The 27882-nt window shown below is 41.8% G+C and overlaps 2 protein-coding genes across 3 annotated transcripts in view; one reads left to right on the top strand and one right to left on the bottom strand.

Moving 5' to 3' along the window:
- LOC148376841 (uncharacterized) overlaps nt 1–10602 on the bottom strand; it is a 17650-nt gene extending 7048 nt beyond the window's left edge. Inside the window, exons 1-2 of the mRNA XM_088327202.1 lie at nt 10547–10602; nt 1183–1273 (exon numbers count right to left, since the gene is read on the bottom strand). Coding sequence (XP_088183328.1) covers nt 1183–1273; nt 10547–10602 — 147 coding nt within the window. The remainder of the gene's footprint in view (nt 1–1182; nt 1274–10546) is intronic.
- wdr33 (WD repeat domain 33) lies at nt 10564–27882 on the top strand. Of its 2 annotated transcripts, none has more exons than XM_088350612.1 (21): nt 10564–10775; nt 12539–12761; nt 14785–14853; nt 15304–15408; nt 15476–15571; nt 15642–15793; nt 17638–17735; nt 18886–19012; nt 20017–20171; nt 20247–20325; nt 20405–20515; nt 21182–21276; nt 21488–21574; nt 21638–21774; nt 21858–22001; nt 23264–23791; nt 23871–23928; nt 24672–24939; nt 25005–25138; nt 26830–27003; nt 27650–27882. In XM_088350612.1, exons 2-21 carry the CDS (start codon nt 12558–12560, stop codon nt 27778–27780), a joined length of 2952 nt encoding a protein of 983 aa, XP_088206738.1. In that variant the 5' UTR covers nt 10564–10775; nt 12539–12557; the 3' UTR covers nt 27781–27882. The 2 variants fall into 2 exon arrangements, with proteins under 2 accessions (XP_088206738.1, XP_088206737.1); XM_088350611.1 differs by having other exon boundaries at nt 23261–23791.

The raw sequence follows: 27882 nt of genomic DNA, 5'->3' as shown, positions 1-27882 counted from the left end.
AAATATTTTCTTGGGTGTTGATTTCTGTTCAAATGGGGCTGCAGGACTCGTCGGTTTTCTGTCCAAACTGAGAGAATTCTTGGTTTTCCTTGTCAGGTCCTTTTCATAATCCTCAACACCTTTATATTCTATAGCTTATGGATGACCTATATTTCATGTCAATGATGTCTGTGTATTGTTTTTTGATACCCTTGCAACATCCGTTGCAGCCTGGTCATTCTAGAAGAGGGATGACCTCATGTGCGGTGCCTTCTCAAGGTTTCTTGCTTTCCTCATGTTGAGGTTTTTGAGTTTTCCCTTGCCCTCATGTAGGTTTTAGATCAGGGGATGGTGTCATAGTAGTCTGTGGTTTGCAATAATCTGTGGTCCATGCAGCCCTTTGAGACTCCTTGTGTTTAAGGGTGTCACAAATTAACATGGCTTGGTTTTACTTAAGGCTTTTTGAGTTTTGCCTTGTCCTCATGTAGGTTTTAGATCAGGGGATGGTGTCATAACAGTCTGTGGTTTGCAATAATCCGTGGTCTGTGCAGCCCTTTGACTCCTTGTGTTTAAGGGCGTCACAAATTAACATGGCTTGGCTTTACTTAAGGTTTTTGAGTTTTTCCCCTGTCCTCACGTAGGTTTTAGATCAGGAGATGGTCTCATAATAGTCTGTGGTTTGCAATTATCTGTGGTCTGTGCAGCCCTTTGAGACTCCTTGTGTTTAAGGGCGTCTCAAATTAACATGGCTTGGCTTTACTTAGGTTTTGAGTTTTTCCTTGTCCTCATGTAGGTTTTAGATCAGGGGATGGTGTCATAATAGTCTGTGGTTTGCAATAATCTGTGGTGTGTGCAGCCCTTTGAGACTCCTTGTGTTTAAGGGCGTCACAAATTAACATGGGTTGACTCTACTTAAGGTTTTGAGTTTTTCCTTATCCTCATGTAGGTTTTGGATCAGGGGATGGTGTCACAGTAGTCTGTTGTCTGTGCAACCCTTTGAGACTTCTTATGATTAAAGGCTATAGAAAGGATCATGACTTGATATGACTGGACTCAACAGGTGGATGGACCCGTCCTCAAATTCACTCTATTTTGGAGCCATTTTTGCTTACTCCATTTGGAATTGTTTCGGTTTGGTCTCATTTGCCTTAAGAGCTCTTCAGCGTTCACGTGTGAGAAAGGAAAGTCAGACATTGCACTTGCCTCCTCTTGGGCCCATCTCGACTTGACTTTGGAAAAGCGTCTTTGCTGGTCTGTGGCGGTGGAGCAACAGCAGCGGCAACATGGCCTGCGACTAAGTGTGCACATCAAAGAATCGTGCATGAGCCAAGAAAAACTTGTCAGACGTAAATAGCATCACATAATAGGCGCCGCGAGCGGCAGCCTTTCCAGTAGCTCTTTTTGTGATTCATTGTTTTAAGTTTCTGATTTTCTCTTCTGTGTCTTTCGTCCCGTTTGACAACTACACTTTGGATGACTTTCTATCTATGGTTATGGGTTTTAACGCACAAAAATGCGTTTATTCGAGGAATCAACTCCTTGCCCTGAAGAATTCTCCTGCCGGCGTGATGAGGGGGGCCGTTTCTGACTCACTAGTCATGTGTTCCCGACCCCTGTTTTAGAGTGAGTGTAACACATGCCCCCCTATCTTTGTGCAATGGTATGCCCCAGCGGCAGTGTTGTTATGCGTTATGTCGGACACGCGGGATTTCAATACAGCTTACCTGAACATACGCTAAGGTTCTCTTCCTCATTAATATCATTATTATCACAGCTCATACGCACGCAAAAAATTCCTACGATACGCCATACTTGTACACATAAGCTATCAAGAATTTATCTACTTTAGATCATGATTTGGAAATTGTTGCAAAAATAGAGCTTAGGTGTCTTGTGGGTCGAGATATTTAATGTGATGCAATTCTGGTCAAAAATATTTTCTACTAATAAATCATTGCGCAAAGACTAATATACTACCGTATATCGAATCGTGTCCCCTCAGCCCTCGTTTAACTCCAAACTTTGTGTTCTTTTTTTTGTGGGGTGGATAAAAATGGTCCTTATACTTGAATAAATACAGCACATACCATGTTTCCGCTCAAGGAAATTGTTAGGTGTTGGACACCAATATTGATATATCATAGGCGCGAGCGGCAGCCTTTCCAGCAGCTCCGGGCCATTTCGCTCTTTTTGTGATTTATTGTTTTGAGTGTCTACTTTTATCCTCTGTTTTTCGTCCCGTTTGACAACTACACTTTGGATTACTTTCTATCCTATGGTTATAGGTTTTAACACACAAAAATGCATTTGTTTGAGGAATCAACTCCTTGCCCTGAAGAAGTTTCGTGCCGGCGTGATGAGGGGGCCCTATTGTGGATGCAGAGCTGGAGCTAAGGTGAAGGCTAAATGGCTAGCGGCGTTATAAGTCTTCGGTACCGTCCGTAATCATGGTAAATGTGAACTCTACTAAATAAGACTGAGGAACTGGCTGTGCTGGTAAAAAACATCAAGCGTACAGGAAGTACCGTTTTCGGTGTTTTACGGAAATGTGGCTCACGTCTAGCATCCCGGACGCTAACATGGAGCTACCCGGAGCTACCCGGCTTCAGCGCTGTTAGGGCAGACAGAGACACAAAAGCCTGTGGGAAGCGGAAAGGAGGCAGACTCGCTATCTACGTGAACACGAGGTGGTGTAACCCTGGGCACAAATATCTCCATCTGCTGCAGGGCCGTCAAACTTTTGGACTAGCGTGTGACGTCATCCACTCCGCTGTGGCTAAACTACAACACAGCACCCCGAGGCCATCCTGTTCATCTGTTAATAAACAACAAAAGGATACTGCTGGAAGTGTGAATTTCCCTAAGGGAATGAATAAAGTATCTATCTATCTATCTATCTATCTATCTAGAGATCTATCTATCTATCTATCTATCTAACCGACATACACTGCAGGCAGCGATTCCCCATCGCAGTAGCATGTCGATGTCCTTCTATTCCATGTCAAATTATGACAAAACCTGATTCTTGAGAAGTTAGTTAATCAAGCCCTGGCTATGTTTCCTGGCAGGCAATGGGTAGTTTTGGTGCGGCATCCAGGGTTAGTAATAACGCCGATATGAAAAACCCTGTTATATTTTTTTTATTATTTTTTTATTTTTTTCTACCGTTACCATTACTGAGGGTCAAAAGCAGTGCGTTAATTTGAATAAAGCGGTTTTTTTTTCGCTCTCCGCCCAGTTGTTTATGTCACGTCTTTTCGGATCATGTCACCATTCAAAATAGTGACAACCATATAGTTGATGGCCATTACCAATGCAATATTTACTCATGATCCCAAAGAAAAGGCGAATCGGGGCTGAGTCGCACCACTCATGTCATTTGCGAACGGAACGCCACAATGAGCCGGCTCCCCACCCATCGAGAGCTGGTTCCCTCTAAGAGGCTTTTTTTCTCTTGTGATTGGTCAATATGGATTTCTGGGGGATTCCGTGTTGTTGACTTTAAATTTGGTGAGCATGAAAAATTGTTTTATATTTGATCTTTTTTGTAGATTTTTTAAATCTCCCCTATGGTTTTCAGTGTTAATGTGTTTATGTAAAAATGTCAAGTTTATTCAATCTTCTTTTTATCTTTTCTTGTTCTTGTATTTTTCATTTTTTCTTTTATTCACAGTTGGCTTCATTTCCCTCCAATTTTAAGTGATTCCATGCACAATGTTACATGATAATTGGTAATGTAGGGATTAAAGCAACAAAAACAACCCGAGGAGCCATTTGGCAAATAATCATTGAGGCGTAGTAGAGCCTCCGAAAATACCCCCAACCCGACAGCCAAGGTACATTTTGAACGCCATTCATTTATGAGTCCGTCCCCCGTTAGAGTGCTTTCTCTACTAAGAAGCAACTCAGCTAAAATGACTTTGGTACGTCTGATTTAAACACTTCCAACACTTCCTCAAATGTCATGCATTCATATCATACGTGTATAAAAGACACCTTTGAGTTATTGCCAACAAGATTGCTTTAAAGCCCCAATGTGTAATATTTAAGCACTAGATGGCACTGTCTTGTCTAATGCAAATGAAAACCAGTGCAGAGAGCACAGCGTCGTAGCAAGATGCCAGACAAACATGGCGGCGACTTCTAGGTAGTGATAACACTGTGTAAAAGAAATAATGAATTCTCTACCTGTGAATATTTATCCAAATTAACATTGGTACGATAGTTTATGTTTTTTTGTACTGCCAGGAGGCAATAGATATTACACGCTGTCCCTTTAATCAAGTAAAGAAAGCACTGGTGTGTTCATGCATGATTCTGACCCAGTTCTGAGGCTTCGACTGCTCATGGTCCGGCCAGGGACGTTCCGAGCGGGGCTGTAGAGCAAAAGAAAACATTTTATTCAACATTAAAGAGACAGTGTGTAATATCTATAGTCTCCTAGTGGTACAAAAAAACTTTCATTGGGTAAAAAAATCATTGATTTGAATGATAGGCAAAAATATATGATTTATCATACAAATTACTTTTTCTTAAAGAAAATCCTAAGTGGAGAAATGTGTATTTCTTTTACAAAGTAAGGTCGCCGCCGTGTTTGTCTGGCATCTTGCTGCTACAGTGTACTGATTTAGTACGGTTTTACCATAGAAATACTACAAAAATATGACAGAAATTGTTGGCAGGTCGGTTGGAACCCTTAAGCCCCCTTGATGGTTAGGGGTCCCATTTCCTGTGGTGTGTCTTGAACAAGTACAGCCTGGTGGCGCCCATCCCTCTCAGAAATACTCCTATGGAAATACTTCATAACCATATCTACATATATAGTACAAAAATATCACTATAGAAATACTACAATACAGGAATACTAAGAAATATCACAAGAAAAATACTACAGCTATACTACAAACCTTTTCCCGTTGAATTATTTTAAAAATACTACATACTGTAAGTACCATAGAAATACTAGAAAACTACAGTGGAAACAGTACAAAAATACTACTGCAGAAATACATCAAAAATACTAGAAATAAAACTACAGTATTCGTACAGAAATACCCCCAAAATACCCCTAAAATTCGAAAAAAATACAACCATTGTAAAACTATAAAACTAAATATCAAATATATGCCTAAAATGGGAACCTAATATATTACTTAGGTTTGATTTTGAGCAAACCAAATTAATGAAACTAATCTTATTAAATAATTACTGTCAAGACCAGCACTCAGGGTAGACCCAATCACGTAACGTTTTCTCACAATTTTACTGAAAGGAAGAGGAGGGGCAGCGTCTGCGATCCGATGCTCGCTGGATGCGGGAAGCAAGTCATGATCCAAATATGGAAGTGGATCTTACGTAGCGGGCGACGGCGGTGTCAGGGACGGAAAAACAGGTCGATAGCCGGGACAGGAGAGCAAAAACGTGGTCGGGGTCAGAAACGGGTCGTAGCCGGAGAGAAACGGGAGCAAAAACAGGACAGGCGGGAGTCAGGGTCAAAAAAGGCTTGCCTTGTATAAACACAGGTTCGCAAACGGACTGACAACAGGGGACTGACAGGTCTGGGTTTAAATAGGGACAGGGAGCCAATCAGAACCCGCAGGGGTTGGGGCCAAATGAGCGGGCACAGGTGATTCACATCGGTAATCATGACAAACACGAGGAAAATGAAGATGTCTGTATGCTTTTTTATACATAAATTTAAAAGATGGGATCTGTCTCCAGGATTGGCCCCCTGGACACATTTTTGAGCCCAATGCGGCCCCTGACTCCAAATAGTTGCCCATCCCTCAATTAGACTATCCAGTGCCATCTCGTGATCAAATATTAAACCTTGGATATTTATTTATCAGCCTATGATTTTTCATCAAAATGAACATTAGTATGATAGATCAGGTGTTTTGCCCAGTATGCAAATCAATGTTGTTGTTGTTTTGTTTATTTTAACTGAACAAAAGTTTTTTGTAACAGTAGGAGGCGCTATGTATTGCACACGGTCCCTTTAAAAACGACAAAACCGAAACAAAAACTCAATCGTTTTGATAGTCTACCGCCGGCTGGTGATGTGTGGTAGAGCATTGGTACTGGTTCTGTTTTGCAGTCCAGCTTTTTGACCTTTAACTTGTCATAGGAAAACAGGACTTTAAGATTAAATCTGACATCTTGGACTTTTTAGCACAGCGGCGCAGTGCTTAGCACGTGTACGGCACAGTTCTGAGGTCATGAGATCGAACCTCCTGTGTGGAGTTTGCATGTTCTCCCCGTGCTTGCGTGGGTTTCCTCCGGGCACTCCGGTTTCCTCCCACATCCCAAAAACATGCTCTGCGACTGGTTGGCCACCAGTTCAGGGTGTCCCCTGCCCACTGCCCAAAGACAGCTAGGATGGGCTCCAGCACCCCCGCGACCCTATTGAGGATAAGCGGTACAGATAATGGATGAATGGATGGATCTTTGACTTTTTTATTTTATTTTTTGCTTTACCGACGGCAGCCATAAGATGGCGGTAGAGAGGCACCGTGGAAGTGAAGCTTCTCTTCTTAAAATCCAATATTTGATCACTGCATTGTTATTTTGCGAGAATACTTCTCTGAGTCTCGTCAATGGGAATATTTTCAATAAGTTTGGCCTCCCCACTTCAAATAAGTTTAACACTTTGGGGGGAAATTAGAAAATGAACACTCGGTGTGTTTAAAACAATACTGTGTTCTTAATGTACCGAGAAAAAGAGAAAATGTTACATTTGTTCAATAAACTATACTACATGTTTAAAACGTGAGCACTCATTTTCTAAGATATAAGCAACTAGCTAACCTTGGTTTCCTACAATTCTTTTTCGAGGTTACATTGGTTATTCACACAATTTAGTAATTTTATTTATATTGTATTCGTCTTTAACTATCATATTTGGTATTGTCGTAATCCAAAAGATACATTACTTCATGATTATAGTATTCGGATTACATTACTGATGACATTATTCATAAATAGGAACTGTATCGGATTACATTTTTAAAGTAATCCTCCCAACCCTGTTAATAAGTTAGTAACACCTAGGTGGCGCTAAAGCATTGCTAGATATTCGTAATCCATTCACAAGGTAATAAACTGATCATTAAAAAAGTTATCCCAGGCCCAAAAATGTCTCATTTAACTCCCATTTTGGGCCAACAGCAAGCTTTAGTGCCAAAAATTAAAGTTTGGGGGACTGGTGACGTTGCATGACGTGGGGTGACGTGGTTAATGATTAATGAGTGAAAACTCACCTGAAAGTTTAAAAGATTTAAACCGAGGCAGCTAAACGAAGCAAGGTGTGTCGTCGTCGGTTGACATCTTACCCCTGAAAACACAGAAATCAAACTGGAAAAAAAATAAACGAAAAAAAAAATAAAGAGAGACGTTAATCCGCTGTCCAACGGCTTCCCGATGCCGTGGGCGCTCGCTGATTGGCTCCCGTGGAACGGGACGTCACACGTTGACGTCACGTCGCCTTGTGACGAAATGGCAGATGTGGCGGTCTCTTAAACATTTAATGTTCATATTTTGTAGAAAATGTTGCTTCCAATTCAGAGGTGGGCAACTATTTGGAGTGGGGGCCACATTGGGTTCCGAAATGCAGAGCCCATTTATTCATTTCTGAATAAAGTATCTATCTATCTATCTATCTATCTATCTATCTATCTATCTATCTATCTATCTATCTATCTATCTATCTATCTATCTATCTATCTATCTATCTATCTATCTATCTATCTATCTATCTATCTATCTATCTATCTATCTATCTATCTATCTATCTATCTATCTATCTATCTATCTATCTATCTATCTGTAACGGGTGTAATAATAACTTTTATTTTATTGAAATTCCTGCTAAAATATGTGTATAGTTTTTGGTAAATGTCCTGCAATGCTGAGTCCAACAGTGCCATCTGCTGGTATGGGGTGGGGTTTGGTTTTGGCTTCTAACATGTGACCAGGAGGCGGGGTTTTGTCAGTTTAACCAGAGTACTACAAAGGTAAGACATATCTTTTGGTGCTCCACAAAATAAGTTAATTTTAAACATTATAACCCCAGCTGACAAATCTCTCACCATGCATAGTAATGTGATTGATATTGTCAAGCTGTTTTGATTTATTTTCGTTTTGTTTCTGTTTTACTAAATATTAATTCCCCTTGTAGAGATCAAAGAGATCAAACCCAGCAGAAAAAGCTAATGTTGTGACTCATCCATTTGCAGGTAAATTGTACCCATTTTTATACTCATTATTGTTTTTATTCCTATTTTTTCATATACATTAAAAAAGGATGATGTTGGTTAAAATTCAGAGTAAAGAAAAACATGTTGAATTCATTGTAAACGTTAAAAATCCACTATACGATCTCTTGTTAAAAGTATCTTGTTAAAATGCAAAGATTTATAAATGTATTGTGATATTCTAAAATGTATTTTCTGTAAAGTGAAAAGACAGCTCTTTGATATGCTTTGTTGTCAGTTTAACCAGAGTACTACAAAGAGATCAAAGAGATCAAACCCAGCAGAAAAAGCTAATGTTGTGACTCATCCATTTGCAGAAACTGTAATAATAAAAACCTCATCATCCAGTCCAGCGTGAATGTGGATCTTTGGTGGGACACGTACAACGCGGTTACATATCTATCTATCTATCTATATAGCTATCTATCTAGCTATCTATCTATCTAGCTATCTATCTTGCTGTCTGTCTGTCTGTCTGTCAATTTATCTATCTATCTATCTATCTATCTATCTATCTATCTATCTATCTATCTATCTATCTATCTATCTATCTATCTATCTATCCATCTATCTATCTAGCTATCTATCTATCTAGCTATCTATCTAGCTGTCTGTCAATCTATCTATCTATCTATCTATCTATCTATCTATCTATCTATCTATCTATCTATCTATCTATCTATCTATCTATCTATCTATCTATCTATCTATCTATCTATCTATCTATCTATCTATCTATCTTTCTATCTATCTATCTATCTATCTATCTATCTATCTATCTATCTATCTATCTATCTATCTATCTATCTATCTATCCATCTATCTATCTATCTATCTATCTATCTATCTATCTATCTATCTATCTATCTATCTATCTATCTATCTATCTATCTATCTATCTAAATATACATGCAGACATATACAAGTTTGTATATGTCCCCTGCCCACTGCCCGGAGATGGCTGGGATGGGCTCCAGCCCCCCCGCGACCCTACTGAGGATAAGCGGTGCAGCTAATGAGATGAGATGTACAAGTTGTAGTTCTTTTTAATAATTTTAGTCTTGTTAATTTGGTTCTAAAACACCCACAAATTGAGATTTTTTTTTAGTTTTGCAGTATTACTGTAGTTGTATTTTTGTATTAATTTTGGAGTATTTCTGTAGTAAAACTTTCTTTTTATTTTGTTGTAATTCTGCGGTATTTCTGCAGGAGTTATTTTGTGGTATATCCACGGTAGTATTTATTTTTCATTTTTGTTTTGTTTGCTTTATTTGTTTGTTTTTGAGTTTTTCCTTGCCTTTATGAAGGTTTTAGATCAGGGGATGAGGTAATAGTAGGCTTTAGTCTGTACAGCCCTTTGAGACTCCTTGTGATTAAGGGCTATATAAATAAACAGGACTTGACTATGTAGTAATTTTAAGCAATTCCATAGAATTTTTGTAGAATATCTGTAGTATTTTTTGTTATATTAATGTGATTGTATTTTTGTAGTATTTTTGTTGAATTATATATGAAGTATTTCCATTGGATTTTTTTCAGTATTTCTGTAGTATTTCTGTAGTATTTCTATGTTTTATTTTCTATTTATAATAAAAGCACAATAATATATTAGGTCCCTGTTTTAAGCACTCAATTTGATATTTAGTTTTGTAGCTTTTTTGTAGTATTTTTTCGTACTTCTGTAATAGTATTTTTGTTGTAGACACAAAAAAGGAAAACGGGGACAAAGTTAACACCAAAAGACATTATTGTTATTAGTCGTATTACGTAATATTATGTAGTATATGCGCCGGGGGCGGGGCATGTGCATGGACGCAATTACGTCACGCTGCATGTTGAGGCCGCTGAACTACTAAATAGTATTTTTTTTATCTTTAAAGGCTTTTATTTGTTTCTGGTAAAAATGTGTGGTGAACAAACTTCGCTGAGTTGTTAATAATGACAAAAAATGAAATTTTAATCCACCTTGCTGGCGTCTGAGGCGGACTGGAGCTCTCTGCCCTTTACCGATCCAGCCACGGGCCCATCCATCGTAATAATTTGTTTTGACACTGAAGTCACTGTGCCCGCCTACGTGAATGCGCTCCGGGGGCGGGGCATACGCATGGGTGCGATACGCAGGTCGCAATTAAGTCACACTCCGTGTTAATGCTGCCGAGCTTCCTAATATTCTTTTTTGATCTTTTTTGGCTTTTATTTGTTTCTCGTATAATTTTGTGGTGAACACTCTCCAGTAAGTTGTTAACAATGACAAAAAAAAGAACATTTTAAATGTATTGTTTTGTTTTGATGGTGACGTCACTGCGCCATCTTACGTAGCCGCGCTCCGGGGGCGGGGCATACGCATGGGTGCGATGACGTCACGCTCCATGTTGATACCTCCGCCGTTAGCTGCCGGCTAATCGGCACCGTGTGGACCGACTCATTTGGAACGGAACCGTGTTGCCCGCTCGCCCAGGAAAAAAAAGCTTAACGGGAGGAGCCTGCCGTCGGCCGTCCGCCAGCTCGCCCACCAGCGAGCTAAGCTTCCCGCGGACACCCGAGGTGAGCGGCGATCGGCAGCGGAGGGCCGCATGCTAGCCTAGTTAGCTTAGCATGTGAGCGGGACAAAACTAGCCGGACCCATCGCGTAACTTTTGACCCCGAACCGAACCGGCTGTTCGGTCTTATCTGCGCGTTTTCTCCCCTGTTTCGGACGCCGGCGCCTTGGACGCTTTTACTCGCCCTGTGTTTTCCCGTTTTCACGAATGAGACGCTCATGCTAACTGCCAGCTAGCACTATGCTAACGTTGAAGCTCATTAACTGGCTACGACGCACTGTTAAGTGTATGGATTACACCTCATCATAATTACTGGGATTTGAAATCCTCCAGTTGTTTAAAATCGATGAAAGACTATTAAAACAACCCAAATATCCAATAGTTTCATGTCTGTGATCTTGTTGATGTCAACAAATCAATTCAAAGTGTATTGATATAGCAGCACTTTTCAGGCAACGAATTTCAACTTAAAGTACTGTATAAAACATTCAATTTTCAATACGAAATTCAAATCTCCCCTTTCCCCCCTAACCAACAACCCAAAACACTAAATACACAGACACACAATGAATAAATAAATTTAAAAATGAAACAAAAAAGAGGGCACTGTCAACTATGTGAGGAAAATAACCTGATCCAGGATCATCCACACTGATGGTGAGGGCTGCAGACAGTTGCAGGAAGGATTTTTAAGGGACAGTGTGTATAATTTGGCCACTTGTTGATATGGTGTAAATACTTCACCCCGTTTGGTGGAAAACGACCATCAGAATTTCTAGGAGTGGCCCTTTAAACTCTTATATTGTCACTGGGACTAGGGCTGCGATTAACAATTATATCACTAGTCAGCTAGTCCCCGACTATTTATAATTAGAAAATTTTGGATTTATTCTGTCAAATTTAGCATGTTGTTTATGTAGGAAATGTGAATAAACACAAGAAAAATGTACAATTAAAATACTATACAGCTTTAACAGAAAATACTGCAGATTCATTCAAAAATTCAATAAAACCAATTAGGCACAGTGCTTAGTAAAGATGCAAATCCATAATCTGTCCATTCTTTTTGGAACAGGCAAATAAATAATAAATTATAATCAAGTCCCTGTATTTAAGAACAGGCTCACAAGCAGCACTAGAACGTAAAACGATTCTCAATATTATTTTCAAGTACGTTTGACAGGCACAGTCTGGCATAATGCTCAAGCGTTTATTTTTTATAGTGAAATATGTGAGGATAAAATGTACAGTGCATGTCATCAAAACAGTGTTTGCTTGAATGTTACTTGAACCCTACCAAGGCGAGTCAGACTTTTGTTACATTATCTTTACTGTTCTCTTTAAATGTTGGCCCTTCACAGAGGTACTGCTGTGATACGCAATATTTGATTTGCAAACTTTGCTGCTGGCCTTTATTTCCTGTTTTCAGGCTAAAATGCTCTCAAACTTTAGTAGTTTTGGTATGCCTATTTGATGTTGATGCTGTCGTTTCTGTACGTCACCGCTCGAGATGGACGCTATTGAGCGTGAGCGACTCTCAGCAGAGTGTAATCGTGTAAGATGCCTCACTGTGTTGGAAAATAGTGCCTGGCGATAGCATTCGATAATGGAATTCATTGAAGGGAATATCTATTATTGATTTGTGTCAACAACGTTGACTAATCATTGTAGCCCGACACTGAAGATGATTGCACAGATTTTGTTGGCTTTGTCTTTTCCTCTCAATTTGCACCCCGTTTTCTAAGCCAACGTCGGTTGTGGCTGCAGGTCCATCAGGCGCTTAGCCATGGCGACGGAGGTGACCTCACCGCAGCGCTTTTTCCACATGCCGCGCTTTCAGCACCAAGCGCCGCGGCAAGTCTTCTACAAGCGGCCCGACTTTGCTCAGCAGCAGGCCATGCAGCAGCTCACCTTCGACGGAAAACGCATGCGAAAGGCCGTCAACCGCAAGACCATCGACTACAACCCTTCCGTCATCAGATACCTGCAGGTGGGTCTGCTCGCCCTTCCCTGTTGCCTTTTTAGGGGCCCTAATAATCTAGAATTGTGATGATCCCAAATGATGAAACTGGGGTTGACATTAAGGATCGACCGATAGGAGGTTTTAGGGCCGATACTTATAAACGCTTCTCAAAAGAAGCTTGAGTGATTGTAAACAAAACAATATTCATCTGCAGCTGCACAGATTTTTTTTGTGTTAAGAGGCGGCTTGTAACCAATATTTAGACCCAATTTTGAATTGCTGTTATAGCTGAAAAATTAGCGTAATATTTTTTTTTAAGTGCTAAAAGAAATACGGATATTTTTAAGTGCATAATTTATAACTAAAATAATTTATTCATTAAAAAACAGTTGTTAAGCAAAGGATTTGATCATTTGCATTGACAAACTCAAAAAGCTGTCATAAGGCTAGTTCAAAAGTGTTTTTTATTGCTTAAAATTTGATGAATATCTCGACAAATTAAATTGATTAAAAACGGCGTGTACAGAAAAATGTAGCCAGTTATATGAATGTTGCACGTTTAAAAATAATTTATGGGGCACACAAAAGAACACTGAGGAAAAGGCACCAAAGCAAAACCACATTTTTATTACTAGTATTTATATAGATTTTGGCATTATATTCCTACTGATTACTTTTAGAGGCCCAGATTGAAATTTTTGACGTTTGCGGAACCCGTGCCGTAGTTTGCCTCACTGTGCTTCAGATGTTCGAAAGAAAATTTGATGAGGAAAAAAAATAATCTTGCTTTTTTTTTTAAAATTTCTATTGTCAGTGAGATTCACATTCCAAGATCCAAGATCTTTTGACTCCTGATGTAAATTTCAGGAAGATTGTCATTTACAATTGATTGTTGTTTAATTGGGGCTACAATAAAACGATATACAGTGGTACCTTTACATACGAATTTAATTTGTTCTGGGAATAGCTTCTTAACCTGAAAACTTCATTAGCAGATTCATTTTGTATGTAAATGTGCTAATCCGTTCCAAGCCTCACATAAGTATAGTATATTATTTCATAAATCATAAAAATGCTTCAGAACTTGAAACAAATATATGTTAAAAGTAGATTATTGCACAATATAAATCAAGAAGCACATAATGTATAAAAAACTTAGAATCAAATAAATAATAAAAATAATAATTTACCTTTTTGCCTCGCGTTTATTGAAAAATTGATCCAATGACGTCTGCTTTTGACAGTCTGTCAGAAATGCGTGATGCAGGCGTAGCGATAGCCTGACTTGTCAACACTTTTTCCGGGTGATTCCTTTCCACAAAATCCGAGACTTCATGCGATTTTGCTATAATGTCTTTAATTTTGGCTGATTGAATGATAGCTGCGTCTTGCTGGAAATCCTTCTCCTCGTCTGTGCACTCTGAACTGTGATGGTGACAAAAAGCATGCTAGGAGCATGCATGCACACTGGCTTCCAGGTAGATTTGAAATGATAGCCAGTTTGGGAAACTGGGAGCGGTGAATAGCAGCACGCATTTTACTGTATTTTTGACTTAGTAACTAGAGGCAATCTTTGTGACTAGAATAAATATTTTCCTGTTCAGGTTGTTCGTAACCTTATACCTTTGTATGTAGAGACATTTGTAAATGGAGGTACCACTGTAGTCCAGAGGTATGCACGTCTTTTGCATCATACCTCTAGACCGGCAGCACAACTAAATGTGATGCTCAGTTCTGGTATTTGTAACAAGAAGTCAACGTAACGCTTTAGCATCAATGCTGCTCCCGTAACATATTACAATGTCAGTAAAAGTAGGTGTTTGTTTATTTTTTGTTTTTAAAGCAGCCGTTATTATTATTTTTAGAAATAAGAGTGGACCAGGGAAGGGAGGTCTTTTTTGAGGGGAAGAAGCTTTATTTTGGATTTGGTCTACACACGCGCTGCTGCGAATGTGTCCCTTTAAGATGCAGAGCCGGGATTTTTTTAAATGGCCCGTTGTCCGTTATATTTGACATTTGTGACATGTGTTTCCTATGTTCTGGTGGACAGAATCGTCAGTGGCAACGGGACCATCGTGACTTGCGAGCCATCCAACCCGACGCCGGATGCTACAATGAAGTGAGTCCTCCTCACCTCGTCTTTTACTTCACTCCTGCTCCTTGGCGAATGTTTCCTACATTTGTCACTTAGAAAAGAACAGTAAAACACTTGAGAGCCGTGTTCAATAATTTTTAAGAAAGACATCAATGACCTGATAAACATGTCTGATTACGAGTAGCCAGTGATGGAAAAATGAAACTCCATAAAGCAGCGAATTCAAGGAAAATGCTCCACACTCACGTAGGGCCTTCAGGATTACCTCGACTACACCTTGATATGGACAGAAAAATGCATAATATGCTTTTATAAAATATGTTCTGATTAAAATATATATTGTAAGAGTATATTAAGAGCTGACCGATTAGCTGTTACCATTAACAAAAATCACATGTCTAACAAAACGGTTCATCCCTCGCTTTGTGTTTTTGTTTAAATTGTAAAAGAGTGACATACGTTTGTGTCTTGCAGTTGGTTCCCCCTATCGGGATGCTCTACAATCCCATGAACGCCGTCACCACTAAGTTCGTGCGCACGTCTACCAACAAAGTCAAATGTCCCGTTTTTGTCATCCGGGTGAGTTTGCACTTAAGCGCCGATCACCTTTTACTGTTCTCTGGATTGACGCGGCGCGTTGTTGCAGTGGACTCCAGAGGGCCGTCGACTGGTGACGGGAGCGTCCAGTGGCGAGTTCACGCTGTGGAACGGACTCACCTTCAACTTTGAGACCATTTTGCAGGTGCACACCTTACAAAATTGTTGTCTTCTTCCATGCAGTTGTTGCGTGACGCCCGCTTTTGCGCCCGCAGGCCCACGACAGTCCGGTGCGCGCCATGACCTGGTCCCACAACGACATGTGGATGCTGACAGCGGACCACGGAGGCTACGTTAAGTACTGGCAGTCCAACATGAACAACGTCAAGATGTTCCAGGCGCACAAGGAGGCCGTCAGAGAAGCCAGGTTTGAACCCGACCCCTAATTTTTGCCATGCAATTTCAGACTTTGTGTGTGTGCTGATAAGGTGCCGTCAATAAAGGCACAAAGTGGACTGAGGTTGCTTGAACGCAGTCTGATAAGTTTGTAGTTTAGCGGACATGTAAAATAAAGACAGAAGACATTGATGGATTTTGAAAAGGGTACAGAGCCCAAACCTCATAAGGAATTCCAACCTGTTCTAAAAGCCATCCTCTGAGCCCTCTCTTTTAAATACATTTCCTAGATTACCAAAAAAAGGGTGTGAAAATCAAAGAACAGCAACATGATTGGCCGATAGTGACAATGATGTTAACAGTTCATAATAGTCAAAACAACGAACAGTAGGCTACAATAGTCAAAATAACAAACTGCCATCCGACGCAATTTCTGTTACATGTGTCATATATTAAAAATGAATGAACTCATCACAGACCCAAAGCTAAACCTGGATTGTGTCCTCGATCTAAAAAGCAGATTCTGAACAAGACCTGAAACTTCACGCACAGATCTCTACTTGTCCTTGAAAGTCAATTCTGTCTTCATAGTTTAAGCAAGACGCAGGCTCGGAAGTCAGACACACCTGATTTTACTGCCATCTGAACAGTCACTGAATCTGGACCTGAACCCTGTTTTTAATCTTGACAGTTGGGACATCCACTAGCTTGCTGCCTGGTCCCACTGGGAGCAAGTAAGCTTGAAACAGAGCCCACAACTTTGAACAGGTTGTCAGTCGTAGACCTTAAGCTCCCTTTAGACCCTTGTTCTGGAAAAAACATCTTAAACAAACAGCTCTTGGATTTGGCCTAAACGTCTAAACCAATGTCTAAACATTGAACTGTTTTGTTGTTGAACAGTATCACTAAAAAGATAAATCTTGGATGGCTGGGCATTGATGAATGTGTTGGCATCACTCTTTGTAATGGAGGTTGGCTTGGGGTTTAGGGAATCCCTATTTAGGCCCACAGGCATGCCTTAGTTTTTGTCTTCTTGATGCTTTACACACAACTGCTGTAAAAATTGCAAAATAAGATTTGCTGTATAGACTTCCTAAACATTCACCGTAATTTCCAGACTTACCCGCGCCTGACTTAGTCGCATCCAATACATTTTTAAAAGGAAAATATATTTTGACATTTTGTACATGCATAACCCGCACCTGACTTTAAGCTGCTTGTGCTAACGTTGAAACATGAGATGTTTACACGATTATTTTCCAGGTAGAGACACTTGCATTTGTCACACTTGAAAGCTTTTGTTGTTTACTTTTGAACAATGTTCCAGTTTTTCCGCTGCCATTTCCAGCGTCCCTCCATCAATTCGTAAATTGAAAGTTTTTGCGCAGCATCTCTGTTTCCTTCTTTATTGGCCAGCTCGATTTCTTTTCACCTCAAATCTGCATTATATTTTCTTATTGCATTTTCCATGACGAGGTTCGTTTTTTGCTCATTTTATTTGTGTAAAAAGCTCGTTTAACTTTTTCAAAGGTGTTTATTGGCAGTTGTGACTTGCAACTTCCTCAACACCACCTTTCTCACGCTTAACTTTTCTACTGAAGCAATCCTGGTGACAGTTCAAAAAAATTGCACACATTAGTCGCATTCCTGCATAAGCCGCAGGTTTAAAATTATGTGATGTACATTGAGTTTTATAGAAAGGAAATTGCGGTAAATGAGTTGTGTTGTCATCTCACCATGGAAACGAGTGTAAAGACCCTCGGGAGGCAGGTAAAGGCAGTTGTCCTCTCTTTGTGTATGTGACGTGTCACTTCCTGTGTGTCTGATGTGTCACTTCCTGTGTGTCTGATGTGTCACTTCTTGTTTGTCCCCTAGTTTCTCGCCCACCGACAGTAAGTTTGCCACCTGCTCGGACGACGGGACCGTTCGCATTTGGGATTTTCAGCGCTGCCACGAGGAGCGCATCCTTCGAGGTAATTGACCCCGCTGCCACGTCGATGTCTTATTTTCAGATTTGGGAATTTCATGTCAATATTTTCAATAATCCATCCATCTATTATCTGCACTGCTTATCTTTAGTAGGGTTGCAGGGTATTTTCCATCATGTCTTATTGACATTTTGGCTGTTCTTGGCATTGAAAAAAGGCAAAGACAATTATTGTACCTCATTTTGCTTGGTGACAGCCTGTAATAAAGACACCAATGACAAAAATAACCCAAACCTCAAAAACCTTTGGGTTGATATTGTCTACATAGTTAAACCTTGGTTGATCACGGGAAATTAGTTCGAAAAAGAGCCTGTGGTAGAAAAAAATCTGCTGAGTTTATAGTTTTGTAGACATTCAAAATAAGGAGAACATGCATAAATTGATTTTTAACTTCCAAGCAGAACAGGGGAGAAATTCCAAACCCCAGATAAGAAATTCCAACCTGTTCTAATAGCCCTCCCCTGAGCGTTTTTTTTATTAAATCTCCAAGGTTCTAAAAAGCAGGTCTTCCCTAAAGAAAGTGGAAATCGGAAAAAGGAACATGATTGGACAAAGATGTAAACCGTGTATACTAGTCCAAATAATGGATAACAGTGCACATTTACAGTCAGAATATGGAACTGATATCCTATGCAATAAAAAAATGCATTGTTTATCAAAACGTTTTTTATCCAATTAAATATTGCAATTGAACCAAAGAGAAAAACCCTCTTTGGTCCTTTTTGGGAATATATTTTACATACATGTACATAATAAACTGCACACAGGTAGAGAAGAATTGGATTTAGCCAATCATAATGCAAAACAAAATGCATTATGCAAATGAGTGAGGTGGGGGAACTGTGAAAAGTCATCCACTTAATAATGGCGGGTTCGCATATTCAAAAAAGTATCTATGATCACCTTGATAAGAGTGCAAACAATCCAGATTGCTTGTTTGTCACTTCTGTCATAGGCCTGCTGGCGATTGTCGCTCGAAAGTTCCTGTGTGCAGTATCAAGTACCATTTATTGCCCAAGATGTAGCCTGAAAATCATGCCAGTTTTGGGGTTTTAAACCTTTTAAATGTGCACTTGCTGTGTGGGTACCACTTGTTATGTTCGGCCGGTCAATTAGTTTGTGTGTGTACGTGCAGGTCACGGTGCAGACGTGAAGTGCGTAGACTGGCACCCCACCAAAGGCCTGGTGGTCTCCGGCAGCAAAGACAGTCAGCAGCCCATCAAATTCTGGGACCCGAAGACCGGGCAGAGTCTTGCAACTCTGTGAGTCAAAGCCTGTAGTCACACTGTGCATGTGCAATAAAAGAAAACCTCAGGAATCAGTGATAAGCTTGCAAAGTTTCGTTCTGTTAGATTAGTCTTTCTCAATCTTTTTGAGCCAAGGCACACTTTTTCATTACATAATCTCAAGGCACATTGACTGTTGGAAATGTTGACAAATTCATTCCTGGCACCTGTTTCCTTTTTTAGTAACATATTTGACAGTATAAGTTTTTTTTTTTTATATAATTTGTACTCAGCAAGGCTCTGGAGGTTATTAATACTGGTTATGGTTTTTAGGTTTTATTGTATTTTTAAATGTTTTTAGAGACAGAATAACAAAAATAATACTTTGAATGAGCAAAAATATATATATCTGCCCCTAATGTTATTTTATTTTTATTATTCTAAAGCGCCCTCTTGCGGTTTAGTGTAAAAAATAACACGTGCCATTTTTACCCGGTAATAATGTGTTAAAATTGTCACTAAAAAGTCTCCACGAAGTATAAGATTCCCCCCGCCAGACCTACGGAAAAAAACTGAGACTTAAAGTCCGGAAAAAATCCGTCTTAAATCACCGTTAGATGCCGCTACTATAGCACGGTCAGCTTGGTCGCAAAAGGGATCCGACCAACCAGGGGCAATTTTAGGTCCAAAGTTCTAGGGTCGCTGAGCACCTAAGTTTTAGTATCTTAAATATCATTATCAATTCATGACTTATCAAGAGGTCGCGGGTTGGATTCCCGGCTCCTCCGTGTTATATGTCGAAGTGTCCTTGGGCAAGACACTGAATCCCTAATGTCCCCGATGAGCAGGTAGTTGCCTTGCATGGCTGACGCTGTTATCAGTGTGTAAGTGTGGAGCACATTGTAAAGCGCTTTGGGAGGTCTTCAGTGACCTGAAAAGTGCTATAGAAATGCAGACCATTTGCATTTGCAAAAGGCACTAAGCAGCTTTGACCTTGTCCCGTAATGTCATGAATGTGACATTGTGCCTTTCCTCTTCAGGCACGCCCACAAGAACACCGTAATGGAGGTGAAGTGGAACAGCAATGGCAACTGGTTGCTGACGGCCTCGCGAGACCACCTCTGCAAACTCTTCGACATCCGCAACCTGAAGGACGAGATGCAGGTCTTCCGTGGACACAAAAAAGAAGCCACGGGTAAGACCTCTGCCCGGCATTCTTTGCTGCGATCAAGCCAATCAAACCAAGTCTGTGTTTTCTGCGCGCCCTCAGCGGTGGCCTGGCATCCCGTCCACGAGGGGCTCTTTGCCAGCGGAGGCTCGGACGGCTCTCTGCTCTTCTGGAACACGGGGTAGGAAGGCGGCAACAGGCAATGGCGGGCGATTTTGCATGACCGCGGTGGCTCGACATGTACTTTCTGTTTGTGTCAGGGTGGAGAAGGAAGTGGGTGGCATGGAAATGGCGCACGAGGGAATGATCTGGAGCTTGGCCTGGCACCCGCTGGGGCACATCCTCTGTTCCGGATCCAACGACCACACCAGGTAACCCTCGTATATTCATATACTCCCTTTGGCCACATTGATGTGTAGCTTGCCTGAACAAAACCTGCCAAAGTAGCCTTCCAGAAGGAACAAAGGTAAAACAAAAAGAAAGAAAGGAAAGAAAGAAAGGATGGAAGAAGTCGAAGTAAAACAACACAAAAGCAATGTATAGAACAGAGGTAGAACTTAATGGAGGAATAGAGGTAAAACAAAAGAAAGAAATTAAGGGGGGAAAGGATTGAAGGTAATACTATAGGAAGGAATGTAGGTGGAACCAAAGGTGGAAGACAAGAAAGGAGAATAAAAGGAATGAAGGAACAGAGGTAGAACCAAGGAAAGGAAAGAAGGTAGAAGGGAAGGAAGAAAATGATCAAGGTTGGACAGAAAGAAGGAACAAACACAGGTAAATAAAAGAAAGGAATAAACAAAGGTAGAATAAATGGAAGGGAAATAGATGGTGAAAGGGAAAACCATCCTTTTGAACTTTTTCACTCTGGATACTATTTTCAAAGTTTTCATTTTTCGGCGCCCAAAAGGATTTTTTTCTCATATATGGAACATAAAAACATGAAAACAGTGAAATTTGTTTTTAAAGAATGAATACAGGTACCACGCTTGCATTGTTAGACAAATTTGAAGCGATAACGGGACAATTGTCCTTTTCAGTAAATTCTGGACGAGGAATCGACCCGGCGACAAAATGAGAGACCGTTACAACCTCAACCTTCTGCCTGGCCTGTCGGAGGACGGCATGGAGTATGGTCAGTCTCACCTTTTTCTGTGATTAGTTTTTATGTCCTTGATATGACACCAAGCTTAACCATCAAAGAAGGACGATGACCACGGGGCACGTGGTATCAAGGCTTTTATTTACTCCCTGGACGTTAAAAACTGCAACAATACAGTGCATTGAGACCATGTGCCGATAAGCTTGCAAAATCAGGGCTCCACTAATTTCTGGTGACTTGACAGATGACATGGAGCCCAACAGCTTGGCCGCCATCCCCGGAATGGGCATTCCCGATCAACTGAAGGCGGCTCTGGAGCAGGAGCAGACCGGTAAGTCGAACTCACAGAAGACCATCAAAATCCACAAAAAATAAAAATGAGTATCTTGTCCAGATAAGGACGCGGGTCCGGACGAGATGTCTATCCCGGGACTTGACTGGGGCATGGACGAGGTGATGGGCAAGGACAACAAAAGAATGCCGCAGAAGAAAATTCCCTACGCCAAACCCATCCCGGCTCAATTCCAACAGGTGAGCTTGGCCCCGCCCACTTGGTTTGCAGGTGCGGTCGCCCGCTCCGCTTTCCAGTTATTAACCTGTAATTGAGCCCTTAGGCCTGGGCGGAGAACAAAGTTCCTACCGGAGAAGGGGGCAAGGAGCGCAAATTGGATCCCAAAACGGACGCCAAGAAGAGGAGTCAGGTGGAGCTGGAGCAAGAAATGGCGGCGCTGCAGTACACCAATCCTAAAATGCTGGAGGTGAGTGACGAGCGTGGCAGCCAATCGGTACGCGGCTCCAGGTGTTTACCCTGGAGTGCCATGCCTTCAATGTGTGACTATATTTTCTTGACCAAATAGTAGACCAAGAATTTCAAAAGTTGTATACATGGTTCGATACCAAGAAATCAGAAAACAAAATAAAGTACTGTGTTTTCTGCACTACAACATTAGCTTCTCTGCTGGCTTTGATCTCGTTGGCAGCTCTCTCTGTAGACTACCCAAAGCATATCAGAGAGCTTTTTTTTCAATTTACATGAAATACATTTTAGAATATCACAATACATTTTTAAATCCATTTTAACAAGATACGTATAGTGTTTTTTTAACGTTTACAATGAATTCAACATATTTTTTCTTTAGTCTGAATTTTAACCAACATCATCCTTTTCATATATATAAGAAAATAGAAATAAGAACAATAATAAGTATAAAAACGGATACAATTTACCTGCAGATGAAATGAGTCACAACATTAGCTTCTCTGCTTGCTTTGATCTCTTTGATCTCTATAAGGGGATTTAACATTTTAGCTCAACAGAAACAAAACGAACATAAGTCCAAACACCTGGCACAACCATTACTGGCATTATCATTTTGCATCCGTAAACGGTGACGTGAATGTCGTACATGTCTCTGGGACAAACTTGGTGTCCACCGCAGCCTACAATGACATAGTCATCGGCCGTATAACTCACCTTATCAGGGAATTGCTGCAGCAGAGACTTGGCAGTTGCCTCACTTACTGTACAAGCCATTGACCCGCTGTCTAACATCGCTCTGAAAGTGGGGCCATCTTGCACAAGTACAGGTGTGTAAAACAGGATGTCAGTCTCCGCTATTCTCTGAAAGCCCTGAAAGATCAGCTTCTTCGATGGAGGTATTGTGTTGCTGTATAAGTCATAATTGGATGTGAATTTCCCTGCGGGGATGAATAAAGTATCTATCTATCTATAAGGCGCTGTAACGTTTTTGTTCCTGATTTATTGGCTCTGCCCCCGGTCACTTTTCCAATCAGAAGGCACGGGGGAGGGAAGGAGTAGCAGCAAAGGAGAGAAAGCCACATTTGAGACTTGATAATTGGGCCGTCGAGAAAGAAAAAAGATGCCGATATTCATCAAATTACCAATTATCGATCATCAAATTACCAATTATCGATACAGATAATCGGTTAATCTCTAATTATAACTTTGTATTTGATAACAGAGAAAAAAATGTCATTCAATTATTCTCTGTTTTAGCAGCATATGAAGATGGAGCGCGGCAACCAGAATAACTCTGAAGGCCCTCCGCAGGGGCCGGGTCCCATGCCCCCCTTCCCAGGGCCAGCCGGCCAACAGAACTTTCCTCACCCTCCTCAGTCAAACAACATGGGGCCCCCTCCTCCTTTCTTACCCTCCGCTCAGCCCGTGCCCGGCCAGGGCCCCATGATGGGGCCGCCGGACATGCAGAGACACTCGGCCCCTCCCAGGAACATGGGCGGCCCTCAGGGACCTCACAACATGGGACCCCCAGCCAGAGGGATGCCGGGGCCTCACGCGGGCATGATGGGGCCCCCGGCCAGAGGCATGGGCCCGCGAGACCTACCGCCACAGGGAGGCATGATGCCGCCGTCTCAAGGGAATATGATGGGACCTCAGGGGGGGATGATGGGGCCCCCTCCCAGGACCCATAATAACTTTGGGATGGGGGGGATGCACGGGCCCCCGTCAGGGAACATGCAGGGGCCCCCGTCGGGAAATATGCAGGGACCCCCTTACCTGCAGCATCAGGTGAGCGCTGCCACTTGTCTTGGGCCGGCTCACTGGATGACATTTTCCTAATCCCTCTATCTTGTCTGCTTTTTTGCAGGCTCCGAGTTCGGGGCCCCCCAGGCTCGGGAGGGGCCAGCAGGCCCCCAACAACGAAGGTGAGCTTGCTGCATTGAAAAAAAAAAGGCCAAAAAATTTGGGTGTTTTTCTGAAATTTGGAGTTTTCCCCTGGATTATTTTTCTGGTTTACATTTAAAGGGACAGTGTGTATTATTCAGTGCCTTCTAGTGTTAAAAAAATTCATTCATTAACAAATAGACAAAAATACATGAACTACCACATTTAAGTACATTTTTTTCTTTAATACTCGTACTTTGAGAAACTTTCACATATTTGACATAAGATGTGGCTCACCTAAAGGGAAGTTACATCATTGTTGGCCATCTTGCTGCTAGAGGCACCCCTTAAAGACCTGTCTAGTTTTTCTTTTGTTTCCTTTTTTCCTTTTTTTTGCCTTATTAATCAGTTTCCCTTCTCCTTTTTCTTTCTTCCCCATTTTTTGGTTTAATTTCCTTATCTTTTTCCCCCCCTTTTCTCTACTTTCATTTTTATCATTTTCTTTCACCCGTGACACTTTTTTTTTTTTTCTTAATTATTTTCTACTTTCCTCTTTTCCTTTCTTTAGTTATTTTATTCCTTTTTAATTTATTTGTATTTATTTATTCTTCTTACCCTGTGAACTCCCTTTCTCTTTTCTTTTTTGAGAAAGGCTAAGCAGAAAAATGAGCAAAAGTGGTGTGGTTTGCATACTTTTAATCCCCCAAAAGTGAAATCTGGTGGTCAAATGACACACTGTCCCTTTAAGCTCAATATTGATGATTTTGCGTCTCTCTGCCCGCAGAGCCCCGAGGCCCCAATCACCACATGGGCCCGCAGGACCGGCACGAGCACTTCTGGGAAGGCGACCAGCTGGAGTCGCAAGACTACGACGGGGGCCAGGATTTCCAAGGCCGAGGGGAGGACTCCTGGAGACCGGGCCCCGGCTTTTCTGGAGGGGCGGGACACCGGGTGGGCCCCGGGCCCAGAGGAGGCGGAACGGCGGGTAACTGGGTTCCCGAAGACCGGCCCCCTCGAGACACGGGGGACTTTAGAGGGCGGCGGGACGACAGGCGAGTAGCTCTTTTTAAGAGGGTTCCGGATCACCGGCACGGAACTCAGAATTGTTTGCGTCCAGGTTCCGAGGCGGCCCCGGACGGCCCGGAGCTCGAGGCTACCCTGACGAAGAGGGTTTCGACGACCCTGAGGACCCGAGGGGCTACAAAGCAGGGATGAGGGGCCGGCCCAGAGGGGGGAGTGGCCCCCGAGGCGGTAAGCTGCTTTTCATTCAGCTGTATAATTTTTAGACAAATGTCAGTTTGGTTCAAGGATCAACTACAGTACAGGGACTGTCCTTTGAAATCATTCTAAAAATGTCAAGTACAGAATGGACTGTAATAAACTTACAGTTCTTGTGCTCATGGATATCAGTGTTCCCTTTGACACAGCAGATCACTGCATTTTTTGAATCCACTCAAAAACCTGGTGAGAATCTCTCCCACCGTCTTTAACGGCTTTTATTCCTACCTCAAAGGCTGACATTTCTTAGTAGTTATAATCCTCCGAAACCTATGAAACTAAATGTGGGGTTCCCCATGGTTCTGTTTTAGGCCCGGTATTATTTATTGTTTATATGCTTCCCCTTTGGGATGTCATCGGGAGACTTGGAGTCCATTTCCATAGTTACGCTGATTGCAATGCCGTGTCCCCTGAAGACACAGGTCCTATTGATCCACTTTTAAAATGCATTTCAAATATGAAATCATGAACGGCTGAGAACTCCCGACAGCTCAACAGGACAAAGTAGTGGTTTTAGTCATCGTGCCTAAAAGAGAGAATCTTTTACCCAAAATTAAGAGCTTAGACCAGGGGTGTCAAACTCATTTTAACTCCGGGGCCACACAATCGAACAAACATTCTCTTGGGGGCCAGACTAGCAGGGAAAAAGAAAAAAAGAAAGAAATAAGAGAAAGAGCTGGAAAAGTAGATAGGGTGGGACAAAGAAAGAGCAAGGGAGAGAGAGCGTGACAAACAAGAGATTAAGAGAAATAGTGAGAGAGAAGGAAAGAGAGAAAGAACAAAATCCAAAGAGAAATAGAGTGAAAGGGGAGAAAGGAGCAAGCAAGAGAGAAAAAGAAAAGAGAAGGAAAAAAGGAGAGCAAAATAAGGTAAAAAGACACAGAAAGAGACAGGAAATTGAGAGAGAGCGTGAGAAACAAGATAAATAGTGAAAAAGGGGGGAAAGAAAGGGAGAGAAAGAACAAAATAAAAGAGAAATAGAAAGAGAGAGAAGGAGGAATCAAGAGAAAGAGAGAAAAGGAAAAAAGTAAGATGGAGCGAAAGAAGGTAAAAAGAGACAGAGGAAAAAAAAACAGAGTGAAAGAGAAAGATAGAGTGAGAGAAAAAAATGAGTAAGAGAGAGAGCAAGAAAGAAATGCAAATACAGAGGAACCTGGCTTTGGCAACATCAAGTGGACATATTTCAACCTGCAGCTCATTTTTCTCTCGCGCTTCTCCGACCGGCCGGATTCCATCCCTTAGCGGGCCTGATCCGCCCCACAAGGCCACCTGTTTGACACCCCCGGTTTAGACCTTCACTTGGCGTTAAAAATTCGGGTGAGCTTGATTTGATTCCACATGTAAACAATAGAACTAAAATTGGGTTTCATCATCTGAAGAATACAGCCAGAGCTGTTTCTCTCCCAGGCAAATAAAGAGGTGCTGAGGTTCTGGTAGGGAGGAGTTTAATGGCTGAAAATCCATTTCCCCACAGTGTGGATGTTCCCTTTCCTCACACGGTTAGACTGTGCCTTGCCATAATACTATTTATTTTATGATTGCTATTATTTTGTTTTTATTTCAACCATATTGTGTGTACGTGTATTAGGTGTTCTAGGTTGTTGGGTGGAGCAGAAGGAAGGGATTTTATTTCCTTATTCATTGTTTTCCCGTTTGCGGCCAAGGTCACGACGGCTACCGCGACGGACCAATGCTCCACGACGGCGCGTCCCCAGGGGGACGCGAGCGCTCACTGTCCATGCAGGGGATGGACATGGCATCTCTCCCGCCGCGGAAGAGACCCTGGCAGGACGGCCCCGGAACGGCCGACCATCGAGAACGGGACTCGGCGGACGCAGGTAAACGTGGACCCCGACCCCAACAAGGTCTTCATTGGGGCTGCAAATAGAACCTCTTTTACAGGGTTCGTACGGGTGCTTGAAAACCGGGAAAATGCTTGGATTTGGATGTTCCGTGCTTGAAATGATTGTCGTGTTTCTCGGCGGGCAATGCATCAAACGGATAAAAATAATTCAGGTTCATTAGCAGTATTGGAACAGTAAATCAAACAAATGTGATGTGCTTTTTGTGAAACGCATCCCGTCATCAACTGCAAAATCTGTCACAAAAGATCTTAAGGATTCTCAACAGTTTGAAATCAAACGGTTTAAACAACTCACGTTTGTTCTTCGGATGGCGTACATTTCATTCTGTGTAATTCGCAAACGCTTATAAATAACCAACGCGTGTCATTAAAACTTGATTGGCTTAAATGTTACTTGAATTTTACCGAGTCGAGTCAGACTCTTTCAATTAACGGACTCTTTTTATTGGCTGTATTCCGGCTAAAACGCACAGCAGAGATCATATCTATGTAGAGATGCCTCACTCTGTTGGAACTCCGCTCTGGCGACGATGGTCGATAATGGAGTTTGTCGACTATTTCATCATCAACTAATTGTTGCAGGACTAATGACCGCACGGTTTGTTTCTTCCCCACGGCAGGTCGACCCCCGCGGGACGACGGCTACGGACCGCCCGCGAGAGGCGGGCGGGGCGGCTGGGGGCCCGGCCCCAGGAGAGGCGGGCCCCCGGGTCCCCCCATGCGCGGCGGCCTAAGGGGCCGCGGTCGCTAGGCGGTGGCGAGCGACTGTCGGCCATCTTTCCTCCTGCTTTTTTTGTAAGAAATTTCTATGTTTTGTCTTTTCACTGACTGGACAATAAACCCCATCGTGGAA

Source organism: Urocampus carinirostris, chromosome 1, assembly GCF_059441175.1.
Source record: "Urocampus carinirostris isolate Australia breed hairy pipefish chromosome 1, RoL_Ucar_1.0, whole genome shotgun sequence".
Taxonomy (NCBI): domain Eukaryota; kingdom Metazoa; phylum Chordata; class Actinopteri; order Syngnathiformes; family Syngnathidae; genus Urocampus; species Urocampus carinirostris.
This window is presented reverse-complemented; position numbering and strand designations above follow the sequence as displayed.

Coding starts and splice junctions, on each gene's coding strand:
- wdr33 (XM_088350611.1), top strand. CDS start 12,558: ATGGCGACGGAGGTGACCTCACCGCAGCGCTTTTTCCACATGCCGCGC. Junction 15,572..15,641: donor ACTTTGAGACCATTTTGCAG/GTGCACACCTTA, acceptor TTGCGCCCGCAG/GCCCACGACAGTCCGGTGCG. Junction 20,172..20,246: donor ACACAAAAAAGAAGCCACGG/GTAAGACCTCTG, acceptor GCGCGCCCTCAG/CGGTGGCCTGGCATCCCGTC.